Below are 25,755 nucleotides of genomic sequence, written 5' to 3'. Positions count from 1 at the left end.
ATTCTTTTTTGGAAAAAGAATAAATTTTGGCAGATGCGAGTGGTGAATTGAAAAAGGGCACAATACTATCCTAAAGACAGCAGAAATTTTTCATACAAAAAATTGACTCCAAATGACATCCAATGCAACGAATGAAGCCTATCAGCATATGCCTTCACTGATGATAAAATTCAGCCAATCCTCATTACTGAAGTTCAAACAAAGCCTTTTGCACCTGGCTCGATTTCAAATTTTTTTTAATTTTCAATGGAATTGATGCTCTTGGAATGGAAATACTACTTGGTAATTTCGATTTTATAGTGACCTTTTTAGAAATATGCGCACATGCTATCCAATTACAGGGTGATGCATATTAAATGGGCCAAAAATAAAGCATACCTGTGAATGCTGTAATTAACTTATTTTGATAATATATATTTACCACATGAAACTACAGTTATCCAAGTTTCTATAGATACTCTGTGTGCTCCTGCGGTGACACTGCTAATGTCTGTGGTATTTCAGTTCCTGCCACACTCATGACGGAATATCCCCTGTTAATGGGTCCAACACGTCAGTTATACGCTGCTTCAGTTGCTGTAAGTCCTGAGGAAGTGAAGGCATGAACACTTTTTCTTTTACAAAAGGTGGAGCACCATCTTGCTGCAAAATGAAGCTGGGAACAGCTTCCTCTAACTGAGGGAATAACCACTTGAGAGCATGTCTTGGTAAATGTACCCGTTAATCGATTTTTGCACGAAGAGAAAGGACCAAAAACACAACTGTTGGCTACGACGCAGAAAACGTTCACCTTTGGAGAATCACGCTGATGCTCCATTGTTCCATGTGGATTTTCCATGCCCCAAATTCATAAATTATGGCCGTTAACTTTGCCACATAAGTGAAAGATACTTCATCTGAAAACACAAGTCTGTTCGTGAAACCATCCACCTCCAGCTTATCTTACGAATTCACAAACAAAGCTTTACGTAACAGTTCGTCAGAAGGTTTTAAAGCCTGTACCATCTGAAATGTGAATGGTTTGAATTGTAGATGCTTTCATAACACACACCACACCGTTTTTTGAGGCACATTCAGTTCTGTACTCGCATGACGCCTTGATTTTGTGGGACTTTTTGAATTTTTCAACCACTTCGGTTTTGGGGAATGTTCGTCCTGGGCTGGTTTTCTTGCATAAGCAGCCCGTATCCTGAAACTGCTTCACCCACCTTACAATGTTGTGGTTCTTTACCAAATTTCATGTGAAAATGTCTTTGAATGACGATAAACTATGTTTTGGTGTATTCAAAAACACAGTATGCTTTCTCCTGTATGGATGGTGCCATTTTTGATTAACAGCGCCTCTAGCTGCGATTTCGTAACTGGAAGAATTTTCGTTGTTGCCAGATAAAATTTGTATGATTGCAGTTTCAGACAAACTTGTTTCGGCTAAATAAATCAATTACATAAATTGTACTATGCTATTATTTTTGGCCCATTAAATATGAATCCCCCTGTATAATTACTGTTGTTGTAATGCACTAGATACACAATTATGTTCGCACTCTATGAAGCATGGGTCGGCAACCAAATTTACCTGGCCATCTGCTGCTTTATAACTTTTTCCCTTTATCAGACAGACTCATATAGGACACAAGTCCCAACTATTTCATTGTTTTTTTTTATCACATATTTTAATAAATTTAATTTGGCATAATTTTAAATGCAGGACTCTCACTTCTTTCTTGATTAAAACTGGCAAGCATCAGCAGGGAGAAAAAATCATTGCAATTATTTTCTTTTACATATAATTTTGAACGAATCTCATTGATCATTTACCATTGTTGTATGAACATATCAGAAATCTCGTTAGATTGCAACGAATTTCAACTTTCAGCTCAAACATTTAAAGAAAAAATTCAGATGAAACACCACCAATTAAACATAAGAAAAAAAACAATAAAAAAATCCTTTGAGGGAGATTGATAATATAATGACATCATTGATAAATACTATTAATATACTACTATACTTAAAAGATTTTGAATTGAGTTTAATCAATCTTAAACAGTCGAGCGAAAATGCATAGTTTTCTTCCAAGAAAGAAACACTACATAAGTCGAAGTAAAAAATTTTGAAGTAAAAAATATACATTTTCACGAGGTCAAATCCATTGCGAGGAAAACTTTTTATCATCTTGTGTTGAAGGAGTTGGTATCACCTATCCGTATATTTCTCATAATATTCGGAGGAGAAACAATGCTTGTTTTCTGAGATAGTACCAAAATTTCACTTTTATCCTTATATTGTCATGATCAGTGCACATACGGATAGTATCCTTAATAAACAAGAGTAGATAGTACCGCCCAAGTACCTTACTCAAGTTGATTTAGTAAGATCAAAATTTTGAAGAAAAAAAACATCATTCTACTATGGTGTGGATTTAACAAGCATTTTTTACCGCATTAGTTTCATTTCTTTTCGGACACAAACTACTAACACAAAGGCCACAACAGGTAAATTATCAAATGAGGTGGCTGAAATTCATCTGTGTTTGAATCAAATGGATTACCACCAGTTGTGTCAAAAACACTTCTAATATGTGACTTTTTCACATAAAAATTCAATACTGCTCGTCTGTAATTATATTTGGCGCTTCAACACACAGATGATATCCTTGGGTTTAAGTATTTCATGAACTTGCACAAATTCATTAAAAAATGTTTCCATTAAGGCAGTGTTCCTCAAGTGAGCATTGTGATTCCTAGGGTTGTCACCAATATCTATCATGGCGTCGCAACGAGCTGTTGACCATTGATGTTTGAGCCTGTTCTTAAAGTTCTTTTATGAATGCAAATAGCTACTATACTTTTCCTGGAAACTGCAGATAATAACCATGACTGGAGCCTAGGGTAAAGGATGACAAATGTTTGATGATCACTGCATACAGCAATGAATGTCATTATGTATAAAAATAACATATAAAAAGACCATAGCCATAGGTGAATGAACAGTGATGCTAATCACTAGCCTTCTTTCCCCCCTCCCCCACATCCATCCACAGGGTCCTCTTTGACAGGCCACTGCTGTAGTAAATTTACGACAAGAAAAAAAAAAGAGAATCTTATGGAGGCCCGAAACCAGAACCCAGATACCAGCAGCACCTTTGTTGGGGGATATACACTTTATGGTGCCAATAATGACTTAGTCATTAGCAAATGCCCCTAATAAATAACTGCCGATAAACGCTATGTAAACAAAGTCAAATCTTTGCCAATTGCTTAAATGCGGTCACCAAGACTTTTTATGGCTGCTCGATGGAAATGACCACAGCTGCCGTCTATGGGTGTTTTCCCTAACAACAACAGCAGTAATTGTCGTCGCGACAAAGCGAAAGCTCGTGTAAAATCTAATTTTCTGCCAAAATCTGGAGAAGTTTTAACAAATCCGGAGTCTCCCGCTTAAATCTGGAGAGTTGGCAGGTCTGTATATTGCTCAATCTGTGTTACTTTGATTGCTTATAATGAACACTTATCTCAGCATAGTATCCTTAAAACAAATTTTCAACCAGTTTTCAAACAGGAACTGTCAAAAATTCCCGTGTAGTCTTATCTAAATTGTCTCATCTGAATATTTACCTTTCAACAATGCTTAGCTACAGCCGATATCTTTTTTTCCTGGAAGACATTCTATTATTGCATTCTTTGCAGGATGTAAAATCCGCTTTGCTGAAATTTTTTGCTGTTCTTTATTGAGTCTTATTTTACTCTTAGACGAGAAGTTATTTATTCCCAAGGTCTCAACCTCTAAAACACCTTTGTTACATTTACCACTCTTCTTTACCTAGATCCAGATGTTGGTTGGGGTGGTGTCATGTGCGAGTGAATTTTGAGAATGTCTAAGCACAAAACGCTTTCTACTACTCTGAAGCTATATGGTTGGTTTAAAGCCAGAATGGACAAAATAAAGTAAAGTTTCAAAGAAGTTTGAGATCACTCAAAGTTTGTAATTCATGATTTTGAAGAGCAAAGAGGAATTTCATTTTGCTTAAATGTGCCATTTTCCAAAAGTCAGTACGGATATAACAAAATTCGCATACAAACCAGTCTCAGCCACCTCGTTGGGCATTTTGCCTATTGTGGCGTTGTATTTGTATAAATTGCCTGTTTTCTTTTTGACTTCATTATAAGTGGGCCCGAATCAAATAGACAGAAAGATGCTTACGTCTATGGAGACTTACTTTTTTTTGGACACTCACACGAGGGCAATTGAAAAATGAACATGTAGTTTAAGAAATCGAAAAAGGGGCTAGTTAAGAGTGAGTCTCTTCACACTTTTTCCTTTCATGCAGCTATGTAATTTAAGAAATGGAGATGATATATGAGTGTGAAAATTCATTTGTTTAACTATATATTTTTTCTTAATATTTTAGGGGTGAGTGATACAGAGTAATTAAGCATTGTTATAAGTTTAATGTAATATTTTCAATATGGGGCATAACATCAATGCCGAAAGTTTTGATTATTAATAAATCCAAAAGTAAAAAAAATGGTTTTGTATTAAACCTGTAGTTTTCTTCTTTTCAATTGCAAAGTGTTGTTACTCTGAAGTTAATTGGTATTATACTTTCTCGGCCATAATTTAAAATATGTTGCGGGCCCACACTTTACTTTAAACTTGCGACAAGAGAAGAAAGCAGCAGTATGAAAATTGAAAGTAGTTTCAAAATCAGTGGTGAACTGCTTTTAGTGGGCAGCCTTGATTCCTAATCCATTCTTGTATGTTTTCATTTGCTAATATAGTTGTTATAAATCCTTTATAACAAGATCTGACAATTGCAAGAAAAATTGTTCTATAACATACTTCTCATTAAATAAGAAATTTATATGTCTTGCTTGCATTCTCACAATGATTTAGCAGACTGACAGAAAAATTAAACTTATCGATTCTACGACTGTATGGACTTTTTCCCTATATATAACAATCATTAAGCAACAGTTTCCTCTAATCATCAAGTTTTTCAAACAAGGCATAACAGCAATAGTGGTCTCTTAGTCACTGGGAGAGACAAGTCTAATAAATTGTCAAATATCTTGTGTGTGTATAGTGGGAAAGCCTAAAACTATGAAGAAAAGACTGGCATGGAAAATGACTTTTCTGGGTCCATCCTTCATTAGAGAAATTCCTCAGTTATGTTTATGAGAAGCATGTGCGATAAATGATAATAATCTATTCTTTTGTCCAATTTCTTATGGGAGGAAAAGAAACACTGGCTTTTGTTGGACAATTTTGCTGACAAAAAGTTTAATAATTTTCAATTCATTATAACTGAATATTTTTGTATCTTTGGTATTAATTTATATCTAAAGAAAAGAAATGTGGCACCAGGAAAACAGCAAACTCAATGTTTTTTCCCTTCATTTATTTCCATGTTGATTTCAGTAACTGAAATCCGGCAATATGAATTCATAATCTGGAAGACCTGTAAACATTGTGAAAAATCTGGCATTGCCAGGCAAAATCCAGAAAGTTCGCAGGTCTGTGTTATCCTCACAAACATATTTTTCTGGATTATTTTCAAAAATATTTTTATGAAACACTCAGAAATAATAGTAAGAACAACAAAAATTGCCATAGAATGTTATTGCAAACCTCATTCAGTCTGGTCAAATCTCAAAAATACTCATACAGAATATGCCATGTTCATGCATGATGGTGCCCCAGTACATCTTCCCATGAAGTGTGCAACTATATCTATGCTACATATCCTGGAAGGTAGATTGAGTATGCCAAACCTATTGCTTGACATACCAGCCTATTGGACCTCAATGTCTTTGAATTTCTCGAGTTTCTTCTGAGGGCATCTTACATAACTCACTTATGGAGACAGTGGAAGATCTTGTATTGTTTTGTTTTACTGTGGCAATTCTCAACAGCACATTCGGTATCTTCAAGCCAGTTCGAAAATGGTTTTCTCCATCACTGAGGGCAGTGCAATCGTTGTGTACATCCACAATTCCAAGCATTTACTATAATTTTTTATCATCTGCTTTCCGATATTGTTCTTTGCACCACAGGTTGTGTTGTAAGCATAATGTCAGATAAATGTTTTTTGTACTTATTATCATAATTTTCGTCCTCCCTACTGATGTCAGATCAAGCATGAATATATTGATGATTTTCACCAACTCATCATGATTTTTAAAACACATATTTTATGGTAATTGTTTTTATCCCTCTTGATGTTCCTTTCTGAGTCACCACTTCAAAAGAACTTCTGTATAATTTAAATAAATATGTAACTTTGTGAAGTCATGTAGCAACTAAATTCCTTTAGAAAAGTCTAGATTTTCAGTTGGCGCATCAGTGCTTTTTCCACTAGGGTACCGAATTTTAAAACCTTTTATACTCTTTTGAAGTTTCATGAGAATCTAAATTTGACTGCTCATCACTTATAAGAAAAAAAGCAATCATGTATACTTTCGAAAAAAAATGAAATAATTCACAAAAATGGGCATTTGTATTACTGTATCTACTTACTCCTGAAGCTTTAGAGCCTGATGAAACTTGTTCTCGTCCTGTAAAAAAAGGTTAAATATGACATTTTTAAAACAATTGGGATATAAAAATGTTACACATTTGTAGAATTATTACCACAAACTTTTTAAGTTGTATGAACTTTTGATTTAATAGATAGATTTTTGCTAGTGTCCCCCCATGTTCTAAATGCATGTATAGCAACTCTGTTTCTAAATTATGAAGACACCTAACGTGACATTCAATGAATTACTAACATGGTGGCTAGGAAATTAAAAAAAAAAAAATTTTATGAAATTTCTGGTTCTTTGAATTTTTTTGGATTTATTCAAAAACAAAGGTTTAGAAGAAAATACAAAAGTAATCAGGACACTAAAGAATTTACACAGATGTAGCATTAACTCTACCATTTTTAATTTAGCTGCTGCCTCAAAAAAACGACTTTAGTTTATAAAATGGAAAAGTTGTTGCAAGACAAGGAAGCTGAGAACCAGCGCTGGTAAAGTTTTTTTGGTTTAAACCGGTTTTACTTATACAAATACAATGCCACAACAGGCAAAATACCCAATGAGGTGGCTGAGATCTTATTTAAATTGCATTAACATTAAAAACAATAAAATTTCTGAAAAATCATTTAAACTTCTAATAATTAATTAAAATAAAATGTTTATTAATGTAATTAGCACTATTCCCATATTAATTAATCTACAAATATTTCTTACATTTTAACAAAAATCCACTTTTACAATTTAGTTATTTTTTTTGCTCAACTCAATGAATTACTTTGTGTTTGAAAATTCTTAATATTATTAACCATATAATTACATATATATAAAGGTTTTTCCTCCAGTTACATTCAGTATGCTTAATTAGGAAGCTATTTTGCAAAAAATGCGATAAAAATTAGGTGAATATAATGTACTTAATGAAGCACAAATAATGCAGATTAATTAGTGATGATTTACGATATACAGGGTGATTATAACTACAGTTCTGATTTCAAAACACTTTAAAAAAAGAACCATCATCAGAATGACTTCAAAATTTACCTGAATATTCCTGAAGCAATGGAATTTAAATGACAAAGGGGGAAAAATAATTAAAAATGTAAAATTAACGACACTGTACTCATCCAACACGTGGGAAATTTGCTCGCAGAATGGAAATGATAGCCAGTAAGGGCAAAATGATAGCCAGTAAGGGCAAAATGATAACTTAGCATTGTATGATTTCATAATTCATGAAACATTACAAAAATGAAGTATTTGAACAAATGAAACTACAACTTATTTCAGAAATGTTAAATGTTGTCCACTGCATTTTGGCTATGAGGTGAAATCACAAAAATGCTTGTTCAACAACAGATCAGAGTATGTCATGATGTGGATGTGCTTGCAATTCACCAGAGTTTGTAATTCGACCACTGCACATAACATTTTAGGATATTCCCAAAGCCAAAAGTTGCAAAGGTTAAGGTCAGGTGAACTTACGGCCAGGTGTCATGTCATCCTGTTATTGTCAAAGTGGGTCTTCAGCGGCTGCTTTGCTGGTATTGCAATGTGCATCTTGATAGAAGTTGTTCTATACACACACTGATGCTGTGGAAGTGCCGAAATGATGTAGTTGCACAAAATAGATTATATTGCTGGCCAAGTACAGCATAATCTACTTGTACATTTTGCATTATTTGCACTTTTTTTTTTTGCCAAAGAAAATTCCATTGCTTCAGGAGTATCCATGCAAATTTCCAAGTCATTCTGACCAGTACTTATTATATAGTTGTGGAATCAAAACTTTAATTATAATCACCCTGTATATAGCTGATTATTTTTCATAAATCTGTTACTACTATACAGTAGAACCTTGATTAACTGGGCTTAACAGTGTGTGTGTGTGAAAGTATAAAAAAACAACTATTGAATATTAAGACTGGGTGATATACAGTATGAGATGTGGTACTTCTTATGGGTAAGAAAATGAAAATGTATGTGAGGTAATGTAACTACTAGTACACTGGCCTTTGTCCTTTAGGGACAGCTGGTGGTTTAGTATCACTACTGTTGCTGCTTCTTTGTGAAGGAAAAAAACAAAACCCAGTGAGGTAATGCACCACTACATTTAGATGTGTAATGCAATCCTTATTCATGAATTTGCTAAAAATAGAGCATCAGAATACAGCCAACAGTTAGAAAATGCGGTAAGAATGAGAAATTCTGTCTTCTGTATATCACTTTAAATAACTAAGATACTTCATATGAAGAAAATATATACATTCAGGCCACTTTTATAAGATTTTTTGGAAAAACCATGTATACCACCTTATACCATTTGAAGATATACCATCAGAATGTCCCCAAGAATATAAAAAATGTGGTAAGAATGAAAAAATTTTTGGCTAATAATGAACAAATATGATATTTTTCAAGGAAAAAAAATTATGTTTAGGCCCTTTTTATTTGATTTTTGAAAAAAAAACCACTTGGTTAAAACCAACCTTGCTGAGAACTATTTAAAAGGTTTTAGAATATCAGATTTCAGTGGAAGTCACATTGAACAGTGGCTAGACAATGACAAAGGTGATCAAATGTCAGGCAAAGAAGAGATAGTGGAAAGTGTAAGACAAGGAAGAAATTGATGGTATCACTTCACTTATTAGAGCATGTTAAGATTTGACCCTTTGAAGGGTGGTGGTTTTCTCTTATGGGTGGTTTGGCGGTGGCATGCTCTTATGTCATCATCTGCCATGTTGATGAAGTCATTTGAAGGCGGTGGTTATTTGCCACTTTCGGGCAAAGGTTTTGCCCGAAAGTGGCAAATAAAATATTCGGAATCAGTACATCGAATACATTCAGAAAAAGTTGTTCACTCGCTTTTCCTCAAAAATGCTTCCTACTGTCAGAAGTTTCAAAAATTGTTCCAGTCTGTCCAATTTCAGAATTCTCTAGCCCAGTGGTTCCCAACCGAGGGCCATATGGCTCCTTTGTGGTACTGGGATATTTCAAGGGGGCGATGGGAGAAAATAAAGAGGAAAGGGGGCCACAGAGAGCTGAGAAAAATATTTAGGTGTGAAGCTTTTTAAAGTCAAGGATGCTAAACCTTTTGAAGTGCATGGACCACTTCATTGGTTTGAAAATGTGCCATGGGACAATCAAGTAATCTGGAAATATGCTGCAGGCTACTGAAATTATCTTTAAATGTGCCACAGATCACTTAAGTGGTCTGAGAATGTGTCTGGGTCATGTAAGGAACCTAGTTATATGCTGCTTCATTCATTTTTAAAAAACTAAGTTTGATGTCTTGGGCCCCATCAGAAGACTCCAAGGGCCATGTCTGGCCCGCAGGCAATGGGTTGAGTATATATGTCTCAAATAAACTATGGTTGTGGAAGTGTAACTACTTACATAATCCAGTACCCATAAGAACCAGGCCATCTTAAGTCCCCAGGCCTGACCTCCATATTTTGCAACAGGGCCCCTAGGGTGGGGTCTTTCGCAGATCTCCTGACTAGATTTTTCTCATAGGTTCTTCCATATTAAATTCATGGTGTAAAAAACAAAAAAATGATGAGAATCATATTGGGCCCCCAGGCTGCTGCTCTGTCAGTCCCACTCTTGTGAGGGGCCACACCCAGGGGAATCATATCCATTAAGTGACCTCTCCTCATGAGGTTTTGTACATTACAATGACTTTTGAAGATAAATGGTAAATATGTGGTATGTGTTACTTTTCCAGCTAATTATGGGACTACCAGCTTATCATTTTGCCTAGGGCCCATGATGTTGAGGCAGCCCTGAATAGAACTAGAGGGAAGTTCAATAAATTCTAGCCCAGTGGTCTAGAGACCAATCTTATTCACAAAATTTTTGTTCAGTATAAATTTACTGAAAAAAATCATTTCAATACATAGGAGGATCTTCCTTCTTTATGAGGGTCGAAGACCCTGGGTACAACAGGGGAGCCACGAAAAAAAAAAAAGTCTAAAGGGGGCCACGGGCGAAAAAAGGTTGAGAAACATTGCTCTAGCCCACAAAGACAGTTTTCTTTAATTTTGCAACAAAATCAAAGGGACTCTTGTTAGTCACCGGCTATCAAGACCAATTTGTTTGAAGATCTGTCTCGTCTCGTAGAGCATACAGAAGTGCTTTACAATGATAAGTTGTATTGCGCTGCAGCTCTTCTGCTGCTTCAATCATTACACTTAACTCATAGTTCAAAAAATAGGAGGCAGATGGCAGCACTATAACAAGCATTACACAGAAACAAGCTTCACATTAGGTTCACAACACACACATTCAAACATGTAACAATTAATTAGAAGTTCTGAAAAGGAATATGGACAAGGTGCATGTCTGGTTTAGTAGTAGCTCTTCTATTGCTGCACACAATGAGTGTAAGTCACCTGGCACCTCTTTTGCTCACAAGTGATTTTTGCCTGCTATTCTGTTTTCTGCTCAGTTTTTTAGTTTAGCTGCAATTCTTCCAAGAATCGAGAAACTGTTGTACGAGAAAAGCCAAGAAGGTTAGCGGCTTCAGAGATACTCCAACCGCCCCTTTTGGTGTCTACAATCATGAAACGTTCAAAGTCACTCAAATATCCTGTTTTCCCCATAAACAGGCAAAGTGACACGTTAACTGGTGATCTGACTAGGAGAAAGCTTCTTAACAGCAAAATCAGTTTATTACATCAGCGCACACCCTGCATGGATGAGTCAAAGTTAGAGTGAGGGGTGTTCCTAATTTTTTTGGCCATTGGGAGTATATCCCAGTTTAAAATGTGTGACCGGTAAATAATGTCAATCCCTCCTCCTTTTGAAAATGTGAGCAGTCAGAGCCGCACTGCCACAATACGTTATTCCCTATGCTACCTAACATTTGCGCCCTTTTTCACAATATGTCAGCAAGTGTTTGTTTATGCAGGGTAGCTGTAATGAAAGAGAGCTGTTTATTGTGTAATAAAGCAGAGTATGGATGTGAAATTTTGTTTCGAATTGGTAAAACTTCAACAACAACCCACAAATTGGTATATAATGTGTACGGAGATGAAGTTGTATTTTGTAAGACAGTATTTCAGTTTGTGGATGGTACTGGAAAATGTGGTATCATCTGCCATATTGATTAAGTCATTAAGACTAAATTAGCTGTTGTTTTTGTTCAGCACTTAGGTGATGGGGATCAAAATTTGCATTTGCCCAATCTTTAGTCACAATGGTTTGGACGATTTCTCGTGGAAGATTCAATTCTTCTGCCATAATTTTGAATGGACAAACACCCATATTGTAACGATAGCTGCCAAACTCTGTCAAAATTTTTCGCTGATCTTCTAATTGCTGGTCTCCTACGACTAGGGCTGGAATTAGGCAGGTGTGAAGGATGCAGCTGCACCAGGCGGCTAAATTTTAGGGGCCACAAAACAGATAGAAAATTCTGGCCAAGACAAAATATCAGGGCTATAACTATGATTTTTGCCACCCCCGAACTTAAAAAGTCAATAATTTTATAATGGTGTTCTTTGTTTCCACCTAAAATTGCCACTCCCCTAAAATTTTTCCTCCCAGGGCAGTTGACTCCTGCCCCTCTCTAGTTCCGGCCCTGCAGAAGACCCTCTAGGTCTAGGATTTTGACATCCTCCAAACCCAGGGCCTGTATATCATAAGTTAATAATGATGCCCTAGGAAAATATTTTTGCGGCCCCTTGTACATAGTATTTTTTGTGGCAGAGACATGAGGAAGGACCCATGCCTATAATGCAAAATTCAGCCCGCTTTGGGCCCTGAAAGTTTTTAGGCCAAAATGTCCATGCAAGAAACATAGGCCTTGCCCATGTCAAGAGTGTAAGCCAGTTTGGGGTCCAAGGAGATGGAAAAGAAAGTGAGCTGAATTCTCACTCTAACAATGTACTGTATCTAAAACTACATGGGGGAGAGTGGCAAAATGCATACTTGTCACAGATGAAAGAGTATTTAGTTGAAACACTGGGCTGATAATCTGTCATCTAGCTCTGTCAGCCTTTCCATTGTGGTGCTGCAGATATTTTGGACATAGTACCCATATTTTGCTACAGGGTTCCTAGAATAGGTACTGGAATCTGGGGGCTGAGGCTATATCAGTTCCCTGAAGGATTGGGGAAAATCATTTCAGATAGCCGCAAAATACTTAAGCCCATCCCTGCCCATGACATTCATGAAAATGTGTGAACCACTCAAATAGTCTTGCAAGATAGAGCTTTATATTTGTACACATTTTGCAGCATTTCATGGGTGTCCATTGGGATTTACTATTATCCACTAGAGAAGGGGGCTCAGATGTGGCAGTGATTCCAGTGGTAGCAGGGGGTATACGAGTAGGATTCAAAAATTCAATATAGGCCTGAAGGACATTTGCTCCTCACTTGGGGTCACGTTCTTGGAGCTTCCCGCATTTACCGATAGGTGGTTTAGTTCGGATGGGATCCATCTAAATAAGAGGGGGGGGGGTCTGGGAGGTTTACGATAGTCTTAGCTCCGTTTTTTTACTCCCAGACCACGTAGTTGGGAATGCGGGTTAGTTAATGATAATCACAACAGTACTGACGGGGAATTACCCACCTCTGACTTGGATGGCTTCTTGATTGACACTAAATCACCAGGCAAATTAAAATGTGTGCTAATAAATGCCAGGAGCTTGGGTTATAAGGAAGATTTTTTAGAAACTATGATAGTTGTGGAGGGCCTGGATCTTATAGCCATTACAGAATCTTGGGCAAACGATGGGGATGAATCTTTCTTACACATCTCAGGATACGATACTTTTTTGAGAAATAGATCTGATTAGGAAAGGGGGGTGGAGTGTTGATATACGTGAAATCATGTTTGAAGGCTAGAGAGTGTAACTTGCTGAGAAGTGATATTGAAACTATATGGGTTGAGCTTGAAAACAAAAGACATCATAAACTTATTGTTGGGGTTTGTTACAATCCACCGAATAGGGATTCAAACTACATCGCCAAATTTCATGATGAAATTTCCTACATGTGTAAGCGTGAGAGGGTTCTCATACTAGGGGATTTCAATTAGCCAGGTATTGATTGGGAGAACCTTTAATCTAGAGATCAGTATGAAAGAGACTTTCTTAAGTTGGTGCTCGAAAATTTTTTGTATCAGCATGTATCAGAAGCCACTAGGGGTAGAGTCATCTGTTGTGGCCCACATTTTCAAACCTAATTTTGTAAAAATGAACTAAGCGATACACTTCCAGATCGTTCAAGAGGCCCTGCGGCAGTTTCAGGTCATTCAAGTGGCTCGCATCACATTTACAGATCACCACGGCACAGCTCCAGATTACTCAAGTTACCCGAGCTGCTGTTCCACTTCACATAAATGAGCTGTGGCACATTCCTAGATCACTTCAGTGATGTGCGACACTGTTTACCAACACTTAAGTGACTCACGGCAAAGTTCCAGACCACTCCAAGTGACCCCAGGTACATTTACATATCATTCAAGTGACCCATGGCGTATTTACATGTCATTCAAGTGACCCCACGGGACGTTTCCTGATCATTAAATATTTTGCAGCATATTTAGAGATCACTGTGGCACAGTTCCGGAACACTCAATTGACCCATGAAACTTTTAAAGATCACTCAATAACCTGCGCCACAGTTCCAAATTCTTTCAGTGTGCTGCGGCACATTTCCAGATCATTTAGGTGACCCGCGGAAAATTTACTGATCACCGCGGCACAGTTCCAGAGTACTCAATTGACCCAGACATATTTACAGGTCAGCTTAAGTGATCCGCGACACATTTCAAAATCAATGAAATGACCCACACTCTACTGAATGTTGAACACCCTTGATGTAACAACTCGTGGAGTTACATTACATCCGAAGGATACAATGATTAGAATGGCCTGCATATGTAATGAACATATCGTCAATAGCATACACACGAACCTAGTATGCCTTAAAACAAACATGCTAACCCATGACCCCCGAAGTCATCTCATGTGGTCCAGGATGAATAACAAAACCACACGAGTGGCCCACCAATGATCATCAAATCATTTAAGTGGGACACATTTCCAGATTACTTCAGTGGCTTGCGGCACATTTGCAGATCATTCAAGCTGCCAACAGCATATATCCAGATCAGCTAAGTGACCCCAAGCATATTTCCAAATCACTTGAGCGGCCTGCAGCAAACCCCCAGTTCACTGAAGTGGCATGTAGTTCAGTTGCAGATTACTGTAAGTGACTGGAGGCACATTTGGCACATGAGTGGCTCACAGCACACAGATCACCTAATGGGCTGCAATACATTAACACTAAGTGGTTCAATGCATTTCTTATAGATTATTTTAGTGGCGCTCTTGACACTTTTTCAGGCCACTCAAGTGGCCCGCTGTGCACTTTCAGATCATCCAAGTGACTTGCGGCACATTTCCAGATGACTCAAACGGCTCGCGGCACACTTTCAGACCACCTGCATGACTCGCAGTACATTTCAACTTAACTCAACCTTTTGAAGTGTGCGGGGCTACTTCATTAATTTGAAAACATGTCGTGGGCCACTTAATTAAATGATCTAGAACAGCGCCACAGGTTATAAGTGTGATCTGTAAATGTGCCGCGGGTCACTCAAATAATCTGGGAATGCGCCGCGAGCCACTTGAGTGATACCTGTAAGCCACATAGGTAACCCTTGAGCCACGGTAACCACTTAGCCTGTGCGGATCAAATGTGGCCCTGGGGGTTCTGTTGCGGCCTGTCCCTCTCAAACCTGTAAAAATGAACCAAGCGGCACATTCAAGGATCGCTGAAGTGACCCGGGGCACAATTCCAGACCATTTAAGCGATCCGTGGCACATTTAGAGATCCCTTGAATAACATGTGACACAGTTTTAGAGCATTGGTGTGGCCACCAGTGCGGTTCTACATCACTCAAGTTATCCGCGGCACATTCCCAGATTACTCGAGTGATCAGCGGCATAATCACGAATCACTTGTATGACGCGCGGCACAGGTTCAGAGCACTTAAGCGGCTCGCGACACATTTTCAGATCCCTTAGATCCGCTAAGTATTTAGAAATCCCTAAAGTGGCTCTGTAGGGAGAATGCTAGCTAGTTCAGGTGCCCACAAACTAGTGAAAAGTTTTACTCGTTTTTTTGGCGCACCGAGTAAGATGGCATTAAGAATATTTCATATTTTTCTAAAGGGTTGTTGATGACGTAAACGTATCCAACCTTCCCCCCCCCCCATCAAAAGTCAGCAAATCGGAACCCCCACCGATGCTGACGTAATACTTGAATGACCCCGAACATAAAGACACCCAAAAGTTATTTTCTGTAGGTTAAAAAAAACTGGGTTCAGCTAGAGGCTAATCGGCTCGTCTCTCCCCACCCTCTCCTGTAAAACCAGACAAGATCTATCCCGTTAACGGCCGTATTTACCGACATGGTTTAAACTGTAGTCACAACTTTTGGATAAGAGATCAATACAGATTGGTTAAAAACCTGAATTTAACCAATCCGTGTCGATCTCTCATCAAAAAATTGTGACTAATGTTTAAAGCATGTCTGTGAATACCGCCCTAAGTCGGGCTTTCCTAGGAGCAGGTTTTCTGTGCCGCGCGCAACGTGAATCACCCAGCGCGACACGCCGTCCACTCACCAATAAGAAAAGCAGTACGACTGTTTTCCTACAGAGCGCAATACGGCTCATGACAGCGCTTTACGTAGGGCATGATTGGCGGACTGCTTCTGGAGGAGTTAAATGCGTCGTGTGCCACGCGTTTCACCGATCTTCTCTTCATTTTTTGTGTTCTCTTTCCCTTCCCTTCAAACCGGAGCATGCAGATGACAGAGTAGCTGACGCCAGGGTCATATAATATATAGCCGTCCTGAGCTGATGCTTGCAAAACACAAATGCGTAGCGTGATTATGCAGCACATTTCTGCCGAAGCGAAATGATCCAGTTCGGTTCACGGGGCGTAAAAAGCCTATTCCTAGGAAAACCCGGCTTTCGGGATGAACGATTGTTACGGGATCCCGGGAGAGAAACCTATACTTAAAAACCTAAAAACTTGTTTTCTCTCATGGAATATCTCTTGTGAGCCTGTCCCCAACCCCGCTTTTTTGGCCTTCTTATTAACGGCAACCAATCTCGGAAACGGATTCGCTTTCCCCAATGGACTTCAGTTTTTAGCACTTGGACTAAGTCGCAGGGGCGAAAAGATACGCTTGTCGTCATCCCCCTACTTCAGTGGAACTGAAAATTTTCTTTTTTTCTCTTCTTTTTTAGTAGCGAGTGATGTGAATAAAACACATCAAAAAGGGAGGGAAAGCAGTGCCATTTTGCGGTTGCGCGGAATTTTCGTAGTGAGATATTGGCTGTAAACAAAAGAAGGGATAAAATAGGAATAGTAGGAGAGAATTTGGGTAAAAAAGGATGATTGCGGCGAAAGTAAGAAAATAGGTCATTTCTAAAAAATAGGAAAAATAGGAGCGCTGCGAGGTCTGTTACTAGTTCTGAGGATCTTGTTGAACATGTTTCTGTGGGGGAAGAGTTTTCTTCCAGTGATCATCGAATAGTCAGATTTCACTGTAACTTTTCCTCGGGTAAAGTTGATAACAAAAGACTGGTTCCTTGTTTTCGAAGAGCTAACTTTGATGTTTTGAGAGGAAGGTTAGCGGAAGTTTTCAAAGACTGGTTTGAATCAATTGGAGGTGGTAAGTCAATGGGAAGAACTTAGTACGAAATGTACTGTTCTCTGTTTTGCACGACATCATACCCTTTAGAGAGATATAGATGGCTTTTTTCTCAGCCAGAGATATCAAGGAAACAGTTATTTTCCGGATATTATGCTGAGGTGAGCTTGGCTTGCCCGGTATGCAAGAGGGCCTGGGTTCGAGTCCCGGCGGAGACGTGATGACTTTTTCTTTCCAAGCTCACCTCAGCATAATATCCGGAAAATAACTGTTTCCTTGACATCATACCCTTTGTTCAAAAAAAGTGTGTTTGTACATTGCACCCTCTATGGTTCACGGATAGCATGCGTAACCTTTATCTTGAAAAGAGAAAAGCATTCAGAGAGTATAAAAGTGGATGAAGTGACCTATCATTGTTTACTGATAAAAGAAGAGTGTTGAAGAAAGCGATAAGGGATAGTAAAAAGGAAGTTGAAAACTAGGTTGGCAGATAACATTGGCTCTGACCCAAAATCATTTTTTTGATACGTCAATAATGGATGTAAGGGGACAGTTGGCCCCCTCTCGATAGGAGGCTCTAGGGTAGAGAGCAGTGTAGGTATGTGTAGTGCTTTCAATGACTTTTTCACATCGGTTTTTAATGGAGCTAATGAAATTCGATTTACGGGTGTTGCATGGAGTAATAAAACCCTCAACGATATTCAAGTAGAAGACATGGAGGTCCTAAATCTTCTAAGAAATGTATGTGCAAGCAAAGGACCAGATGATACCTATCCCAGGGTCCTCAGGGAATGTGCTAATGAATTGTTGGGGCCAGTCGCACAGATATACAGGAGTAGTGTTGCTGAGGGTATCGTCCCGAGAGATTGGAAACTGGCTAACGTTGTTCCGATATTTAAGAAGGGTAGTAGAGAAATGGTGTCTAATTATCGTCCAGTGAGTTTGACGAGCTCCCTCTCGAAAATTTTGGAAATTATCATCAAAAGGCAGTTTGTGAACTGGATAGACGAGAATAATGTATTGTCGGATAATCAGCATGGGTTCAGGAAGGGGAAGTCATGTGTAACTAACCTCCTTTGCTTCTATGATCACGTGACGACGACTTTGGGTAAGGGCAAAAATGTAGATGTTGTTCACCTTGATTTCCAGAAGGCATTTGATTGTGTCAAACATGGTAAACTCTTGAAGTGTTACACGAGATTGGAATTGGGGGAACTTACTGAATTGGATAGAATCGTGGTTAAGAGATAGGTTGCAACTAGTTATGGGGAACGGGGGAACTCTCTGGTTGGACAGACGTCACAAGTGGAGTTCCTCAAGGAAGTGTCCTTACCCCCATACTTTTTTCACTTTCTATCGATAAACTAGATCAGGGTATCTAGTATGGGATTACTAGCAAATTCGCAGATGATGTGAAGCTAATGGGGGTAATCGGAAATCAAAACGATAGGGAGTTGCTCCAGACTAACTTAAAAAGAATTGTAACATAGGCAATTGAATGGAGCATGACGTTTAGCATTGATAAGTGCATGGTCGCTCATTTTGGTTCGAACAACCCATGGTTCTCTTACGAGTTGAATGGTCACTATTCCGGATGCAACTAGGGTCACCGATCTGGAAATTCTCATTGACAAGCGGCTCAAGTTTTCTGAACATTGTTCAGCGGTTGTCAAAAAAGCAAATAGAATACTTGGTCTCATTTTCAAAAAGGTCTCTTCGCGTTCTCCTAAAGTTATTCTTCCGCTTTTTCGAGGCTTAGTTCGTCCTGGACTGGAGTATGCTGTAAGGTTTTGGACACCATACCTACAGAGGGACATAGACTTGGTTGAAGGGGTGCAGAGAAGAGCTGCACGTGTCCTTATTGGCACACGGGGCTTGAGTTATGAAGAGAGACTTCATTTTTTGAATATGTTTACATTGGATGAATGCAGGTGTCGAGGAAATATGATCGAAGTGTTCAAAATTTTCAATGGGATGGATAGGATGGACCATGAACTTTTAGTACACCGCCAATCAACTGCTTTTACAAGGGGACACCAGTATCGATTGGTGAGGGACAATGCAAGGCTATGGTGTCACAGGGAATTTTTCTCTAATAGGGTTGTTAATAAATGGAATAGCTTACCCCGGAAGTAGTAAATTGTAACACAATTGACACGTTTAAAAAGAAATACGATAAACATGTTGGGGTAAATCGAGAAGCTATCCATTCTTAGAATAAGACAACCATAAGTATTCTTTATGGGCATTGTATAATATTTTATCATGTGTATATATTGTTTACAATTTTTGTTAATTGCATTTTTAATTGGGTTGCTATATTTTTAAAATATATGACATCCATATTTTTATGGGCATCTTTTTCTCAGCCACCTCGTTGGGCATTTTGCCTGTTGTGGCGTTGTATTTGTATTATGTTACAGCTACCGCATAAACAAAAACCTGCTGAGAAATTCTGAAAAACAATAGTGGTTGTTAAGTAACATAAGGGAATAATGTAATGCTCATGTGGAAAAGTGTCGGGCTGTTCACAAAATAGGGGCGATTCAACATACTTACTGTCACATCTTGCATATTATACAAATACAAACAAAAAGGCAAAAGAAAAATTAATAATTGATACTATATAATACACTGCCTATAAAATAAATATGGTTGTTTTATCAAAGTATGGATAGCTTCTCCATTTATCCTGCTCTGTTTATCATACTTTTTTCGAACGTGTCAAATATATTAGAATTCACGACCCCTGGAGGTAAGCTATTCCATTTATGAACACCACTATTAGAGAAATACTCCCAGCAACACCACAATCTGGAGTTGTCCCTTAAAAATTTATAATGGTGTTACTTTGTCAAAGCAGTCGATTGATGGCATATTAATAATTCATGGAACAGCTGTCATATGGTCGGCCACTTGGCGACTTTTGGCGACTTTTTCGGCGCCAAACATGTCCAACAGGCTGACTAAAAGTCGCCAAGACTGTCTGACACTACGGGTGCCGAAAAAAATCGCAGCATGAAAAAAATTACAATAACAGTATAACAAATAACAACAAATACAGATTTCTGGGTTAAGAGGTCATTCAAGTATTACGTCAGCATCGATGGGGGGGAAAGGGGGTTCGAATTTGCTGACTTTTGATGACGGGGGGGGGGGTAGGGGGGTTTGAAGGTTGCTTAAGTCATCAACCGCCCCCTTTTGAAGATATGAAGTATTCTAAGCTGCTGACGGGGGAGGGGGGATCAGTGTTTTGCTGACTTTTGCTGACAAGGGGGAGGGAATCAAAAATGGCTCAAAATCTGCTTACATAATACTTGAATGGCCCCTAATAAATATATACTCTCTGATTTTTGTTTTAAAAAAAATACTGTCAGATTTCTTGGCTATAAATATACTCTCCGATTTGTTCCTTTCAGGGGGATATACAATATATTTACATATATATACAAACAGAAAAACATCTCTGGAAAGCCTATAGCCATTTAAACGGATATTGGAGAACTCCAGATATTTTGTAATCTTCCCATTTTATATCCCTAATAATCTTCAAAAAGCCATTGGAAATATCAATGTTTTTTCTTCGAAAAAAAGGCCAAATAAAATTTAAAATCTCCCTGCCTATATTATGTTCCAGCAGCGAAGCCTTGACATGTCACCATGCACTCTCAATAGTGTTTGTATAACATCCTGTGATGGAGTCAACAAACTCAACGCTACGGTTTACTTTGAGATGGTTGTAACCTTTATCTCCTAGATGATGATATGCTTTCCAACAATCTGAAAAAAATCATTGTACCCTTCTCTATCCATGTCTCGATGACACCTACAACAGTAGCTGTGGACCTATCATGAACAGCTACTAGAAACATCTTCCCTGAGCCCCTCTCTATGCCACCCCTCCCCCCTGTGACCTCTATTGTATTTCCTCTTCCCAAACTTTGATTCATCTATCTCTAATATCTTCCCTGTGCTGCCAACTAATTTTCAGACTTGAGCTCATTATGATTCAGAATCATTTCATGAATGAATTGCCGCCACTCAACCAAGGTGCGAGAAAAAAAAAATACTCCTCTGCTATCCTACTGGAGCTTTCACCTCACAATGGAACAGGTGAGCAGCCAGATCTCGTGGAGATTCAACTTGTTGCAAGTGAACCACGACCCATACCTAACTGACTTCTGGGATCTACAACTCCTAACTGTGCATTCCCAAATGAAACCGATAGTTTCATTTGGAGATCAGTTTTTTTTTCGAGACAACCCTTGTGGCACAGTTGCATTTACTGCAAAGCATTTCTGACTTAATGAGCTGCGATTCTCTCAAGAATTCTAAGAAAAGGGGCTTATTTCGGCACAGGTAAGATAAATAAAAAAAACGATGTTGCCCACTCCCTCTTTCCACAAAGTTGCCCTACAATTAGAAAACGTTAGATCAAGGTCCTTCGAAATTATGTCCTGATATTTCTTAACTATGCTTAACACCGGAGGCATGACAACAGGTAAATGAAATATGAAAATGATGAAAAATAATAGGGAACGGTACAACCTGTGACCAGTTGCAAGACAAATAAAATAATCCAAGTGACGCAACGAGAGATGCAAAATATGAACCAACAAACCAAGAGATGTGCTGAAAGTGGAACGGCTGTATGAAATTTTTTGAAAAACATGGTTAACAAAAGAAGAAACCTGTTTTGCGAAGCAAACACCATCTGAAATGGAAAATTCTGGAAGATTGAAAATTCTAGAAAACACGACAACCTAGAGCCCCATTCTGCCGGTCTTGGTGACTTATCGCAGAAAAAAGTTGCCAAAGTCGTGGCAGACCATACTGCATCTGTCCCTAATTCATGGTCTATCCTATCTATCCCGTTGAAAACTTTGATCATACCCCAATGACACCTGCATTCATCGAAATGTAAACATATTCACAAGAAATCAAGTCTCTTCATAACTCCAGCCTTTGTGTGCCAACAAAGACATGCATAGCTTTTCTCTGCACCCCCTCAACCAAGTCTATGTCTCTCTGTATAGGTATGGTCTTCAAAACCTTACAGCACACTCCAGTCCAGGATGAACAAAGCCTTGGAAAAAAAGAATGGCTTTAGAAGAAGACAGAGAGATCGTTTAAGAATGAAAACCGAGAATTCTATTCAGTTTTTGACCACTGCTGAAGAATGTCCACCCAAATCTGTGATCCTAGTTGCATCCACAATAGTAATACTGTTCAAATCATCAGTGAAATGTGGGTTGTTTAAATCAAAATGACAGACTCAAGAATACAGGTCATGCTCAAAGCATTAGTCCAGGCTGAAATCATTTTCAAGTTCGTCTGGAGCATCTCCCTTTGATTTTTGACTATCTCTATACACTTCATGTCATCTGTGAATTCGCTCACAATTCCATCAATACCCTGATCAAGCTTATTGATAAAAAGTGGAAAAAGATATGGGGTAAGGACAGTTCTTTGAGGAAATCTGCTTGTGGCACCTGTCCAATCAGAGAATTCCTCATTCACCACAACCCGTTGTGACCTAATTGATCTTGTACCCATGATTTTATCCAATTTAACAAGTTGCCCCCAATCTCATGTACATGCTTCAAGAGTTTACCCTATAGCACCCGATCAAATGCCTTCTGGAAATCAAGATAAATTAAGTCATTTTTGTCCTTAACCAAAGCCTTGGTCACATGATCATAGAAACAAAGGGGTGGGTTACACATGACTTCCCCTTTCTTAACACACTCTGATTATCCGATATCACATTTTCATCCATCCACTTCGCCAACTGCCTTTTCATAATTTCCAAAATTTTTGAGAGAGAGCTCTTCAAACTCACTGGATGATAACTGGACACGGCTTCTCTACTACCCTTTTTAAACATCGGAATCACATTAGCAAGCTTCCAATCCTTTGTGATGATACCCTCTGCAACACTACTTCTGTAAATCTGTGTGACTGGCCCCAAAAATTAATTAGCACATTCCCTGAGGACCCTAGAATAGATAGTATCTGGTCCTGTGCTTTGCTTGCACATACATTATTTAGAATATTTATGGGCTCATCTTCTACTTGAATACTGTTGAGGATTTCATTACCCCATGCACCATAAAAAAATGATTGAATGCATTACACATGCCTGCATTACTCTCTACCCTAGACCCTTCTAACAAGAGGGGGCCAATTGTTCTGTTACATCCATTGTTGACATCAATGCCAATGTTATCTGCCAGCCTTGATTCAACTTCCTTTCTACTTTCCCTAATCACTTTCTTCATTGCCCTTCTTCCTTTTCAGTATATGATGACTGGTCAACTGTCCCACTTTTATGCTCTCTGAATGCCCCTTTCTTTTCAAGATAATGATTACACACTCTTTTCATGAACTGAGGCAGTGCAACAAACGCACACAATTTTTATAAACAAAGGGTATGATGTCATGTAAAACTGGAGAGAGTTTTGCTTTAAATTCTCCCCATTGATGTATCACACCAAGTGATTCCAACTGGTCTTTGAAAACTCCAGCTAACCTTTCTCTCAAAAAGATAAAAGTTTGGTTCTTTCAAATCAAAGAACCATTCTACTGTTATCAGCTTTACCCGAAGAACAGTTAGAAAAAACTAACACAAAAAATGATCACTAAAAGAAAACTTGTCCCCCACCAAACCATGTTCAACAAGATCCCTGGAACTTGTGAGATTTAAATTCAAAATAGAAGTACTCTTAGCGGCTTCTGATACTTACTAATACAAAAAATTACCAAGCACCAACTTAAGAAAGCCTTTCTCATATTGATCTCTAGCCAATAGGTTTTCTCAATAGATACCTGGGTGCTTGAAAGCACCAACCTTTCGATGAGTATAAAAACAAGCCTGCTGTTCAGAATCGGCAATAAATTGTAGGTCTCAGTCTAATTAGCCCTCATGTGCAGAAAATGACCGTGGTGCAGCAAAAATTATCAATTGAAATCCCCTAATATGACAACTCTTTTATGTTTACATACTTAGAAAATTTCTGCTTTCAAAACATTTCTTTTCTAGTTTTATCAAATTCATTTGATTAAAAATAATTCAATGGTGCTAAGTTGGTATCAAATTCATTTCAAAAATTAAATTATTATCTTAAAAATTTTCTAGGGGAGAGTATGCCTTCTTCAGGAGCCACCCCTGCCAGTAATCTCTGTTCATTTTTTGTACCTGCTATTAATTTCCTCAGGACGTTTCTAGCCATCAAGTTCCTGTACAATTCTCAATCCTTTTGATATGTTCTCTACTTCCCCTTAAAGTTTGTACCTCGATTTATGGGATATCTTATATGCTTTAAGGATTTTTGTTGCTTTTATGGTGTAATGTAGTTGGGTGAGGTTGGTGGTTCGATTTTGAGTGGAGGCAGTTGAGTTTTCTTTCCTGACTTCATCTTCATATCAGTCCATTGCATAAACTTTTATATAGTATGTATGTGTGAATGAAAAAGAGACCCAGAGCCTTCCAAAAGCCTTTTTATCTATGTCTTACCTGCATATGAATCACCTACTGCTACAGGATCAGCAACAGACCTGTATCCAGAGGCCAATGAACCATAGTTTTCATTTAAGGGATCATAATCGGCAATAGATCCAATTTTACGAGTAGGGAGGTTCTGAACTAAAATGAATAATTTGAACCAAAGGAAATAAAGTAAGTTTAAACTGAACTTAACAAAATCATACAGAAATAACTAAAATAACTAAACACCAAAAAAAGTAAATAAACAGAAAAATAAAAAAAAACCAAATAAATCTTGATATCATAATAAAAGGATGTAAATAATCTTTTCTGTAAAAAGGTTCCACTGTAAATGTAACGAGATATGCGTTTTATCTATCAATTCACATGCTGCATATGGATCAAAACACAATCCTCTTTTTAGGAAAATTCAAGAGTTGGTTCACATTACAAATACAGAGGCCACAACAGAAATATTGCCCAACAAGATGGCTGGAGAAAAAAGGGTAATAAAATAAAGAAAAATCAATATAAATTGAATAATATGGGGAAAAACCCCATAAAAATATGGTTGTCATAGCCTAAATACAACGACCTAATAGCAATAAATAAGAAAAACTACAATAAATTGCCCATAACAATATGATTGTCATTCAATTTGGGTGTATGGATAGTTTCTTTATTACTCACACACCCAATTTATCATATTTCTTCTCAAAGGTGCCTATGGTAAGGAAATTCACAACAACTTAAGGAAAGTTATTCCATGCATTTACACTCCTTGTGACACAGCCTGGAATTATCACTAACAAACCGAAACTGGTGTTCCCAAGTTGAAGCAGTTGAGTGACAGTGTAACAATATTTCATAATCCATCATATTGATCCCATTGAAAATCTTAAATACTTTGATATCTCCACAATGCCTACATTGCTCCAAAGAAAATGCATTCAATGAACCAAGTCTTTCTTCATAGCTCAAGTCATGCATACTCAGTGTTCTAGTGGCTTTTCTTTGCCCCCTTCCACCAAGTCTATTTCTTTCCAAAGATAGGGTCTCTAAATCT

General features: G+C 38.1%; 1 protein-coding gene across 4 annotated transcripts in view; it reads right to left on the bottom strand.

Annotated features, from left to right (window-relative positions):
- Positions 1-25,755, bottom strand: part of Lasp (LIM and SH3 domain protein Lasp) — a 126,973-nt gene that overhangs the window by 6,259 nt on the left and 94,959 nt on the right. For 2 of the 4 annotated variants that reach the window (XM_089246082.1, XM_089246083.1), the window contains 2 exons: positions 24,720-24,848; positions 6,520-6,557 (listed from right to left, as the gene is read on the bottom strand). In XM_089246082.1, coding sequence (XP_089102208.1) covers positions 6,520-6,557; positions 24,720-24,848 — 167 coding nt within the window. The remainder of the gene's footprint in view (positions 1-6,519; positions 6,558-24,719; positions 24,849-25,755) is intronic. The other 2 variants (XM_089246085.1, XM_089246086.1) reach the window with 1 other exon arrangement.

The sequence above is a fragment of the Pholcus phalangioides genome, unplaced genomic scaffold (assembly GCF_987345545.1).
Source record: "Pholcus phalangioides strain wild (caught in Gottingen) unplaced genomic scaffold, Ppha-v1.0 ptg000017l_1, whole genome shotgun sequence".
NCBI classification, from domain to species: Eukaryota; Metazoa; Arthropoda; class Arachnida; order Araneae; family Pholcidae; genus Pholcus; species Pholcus phalangioides.
This window is presented reverse-complemented; position numbering and strand designations above follow the sequence as displayed.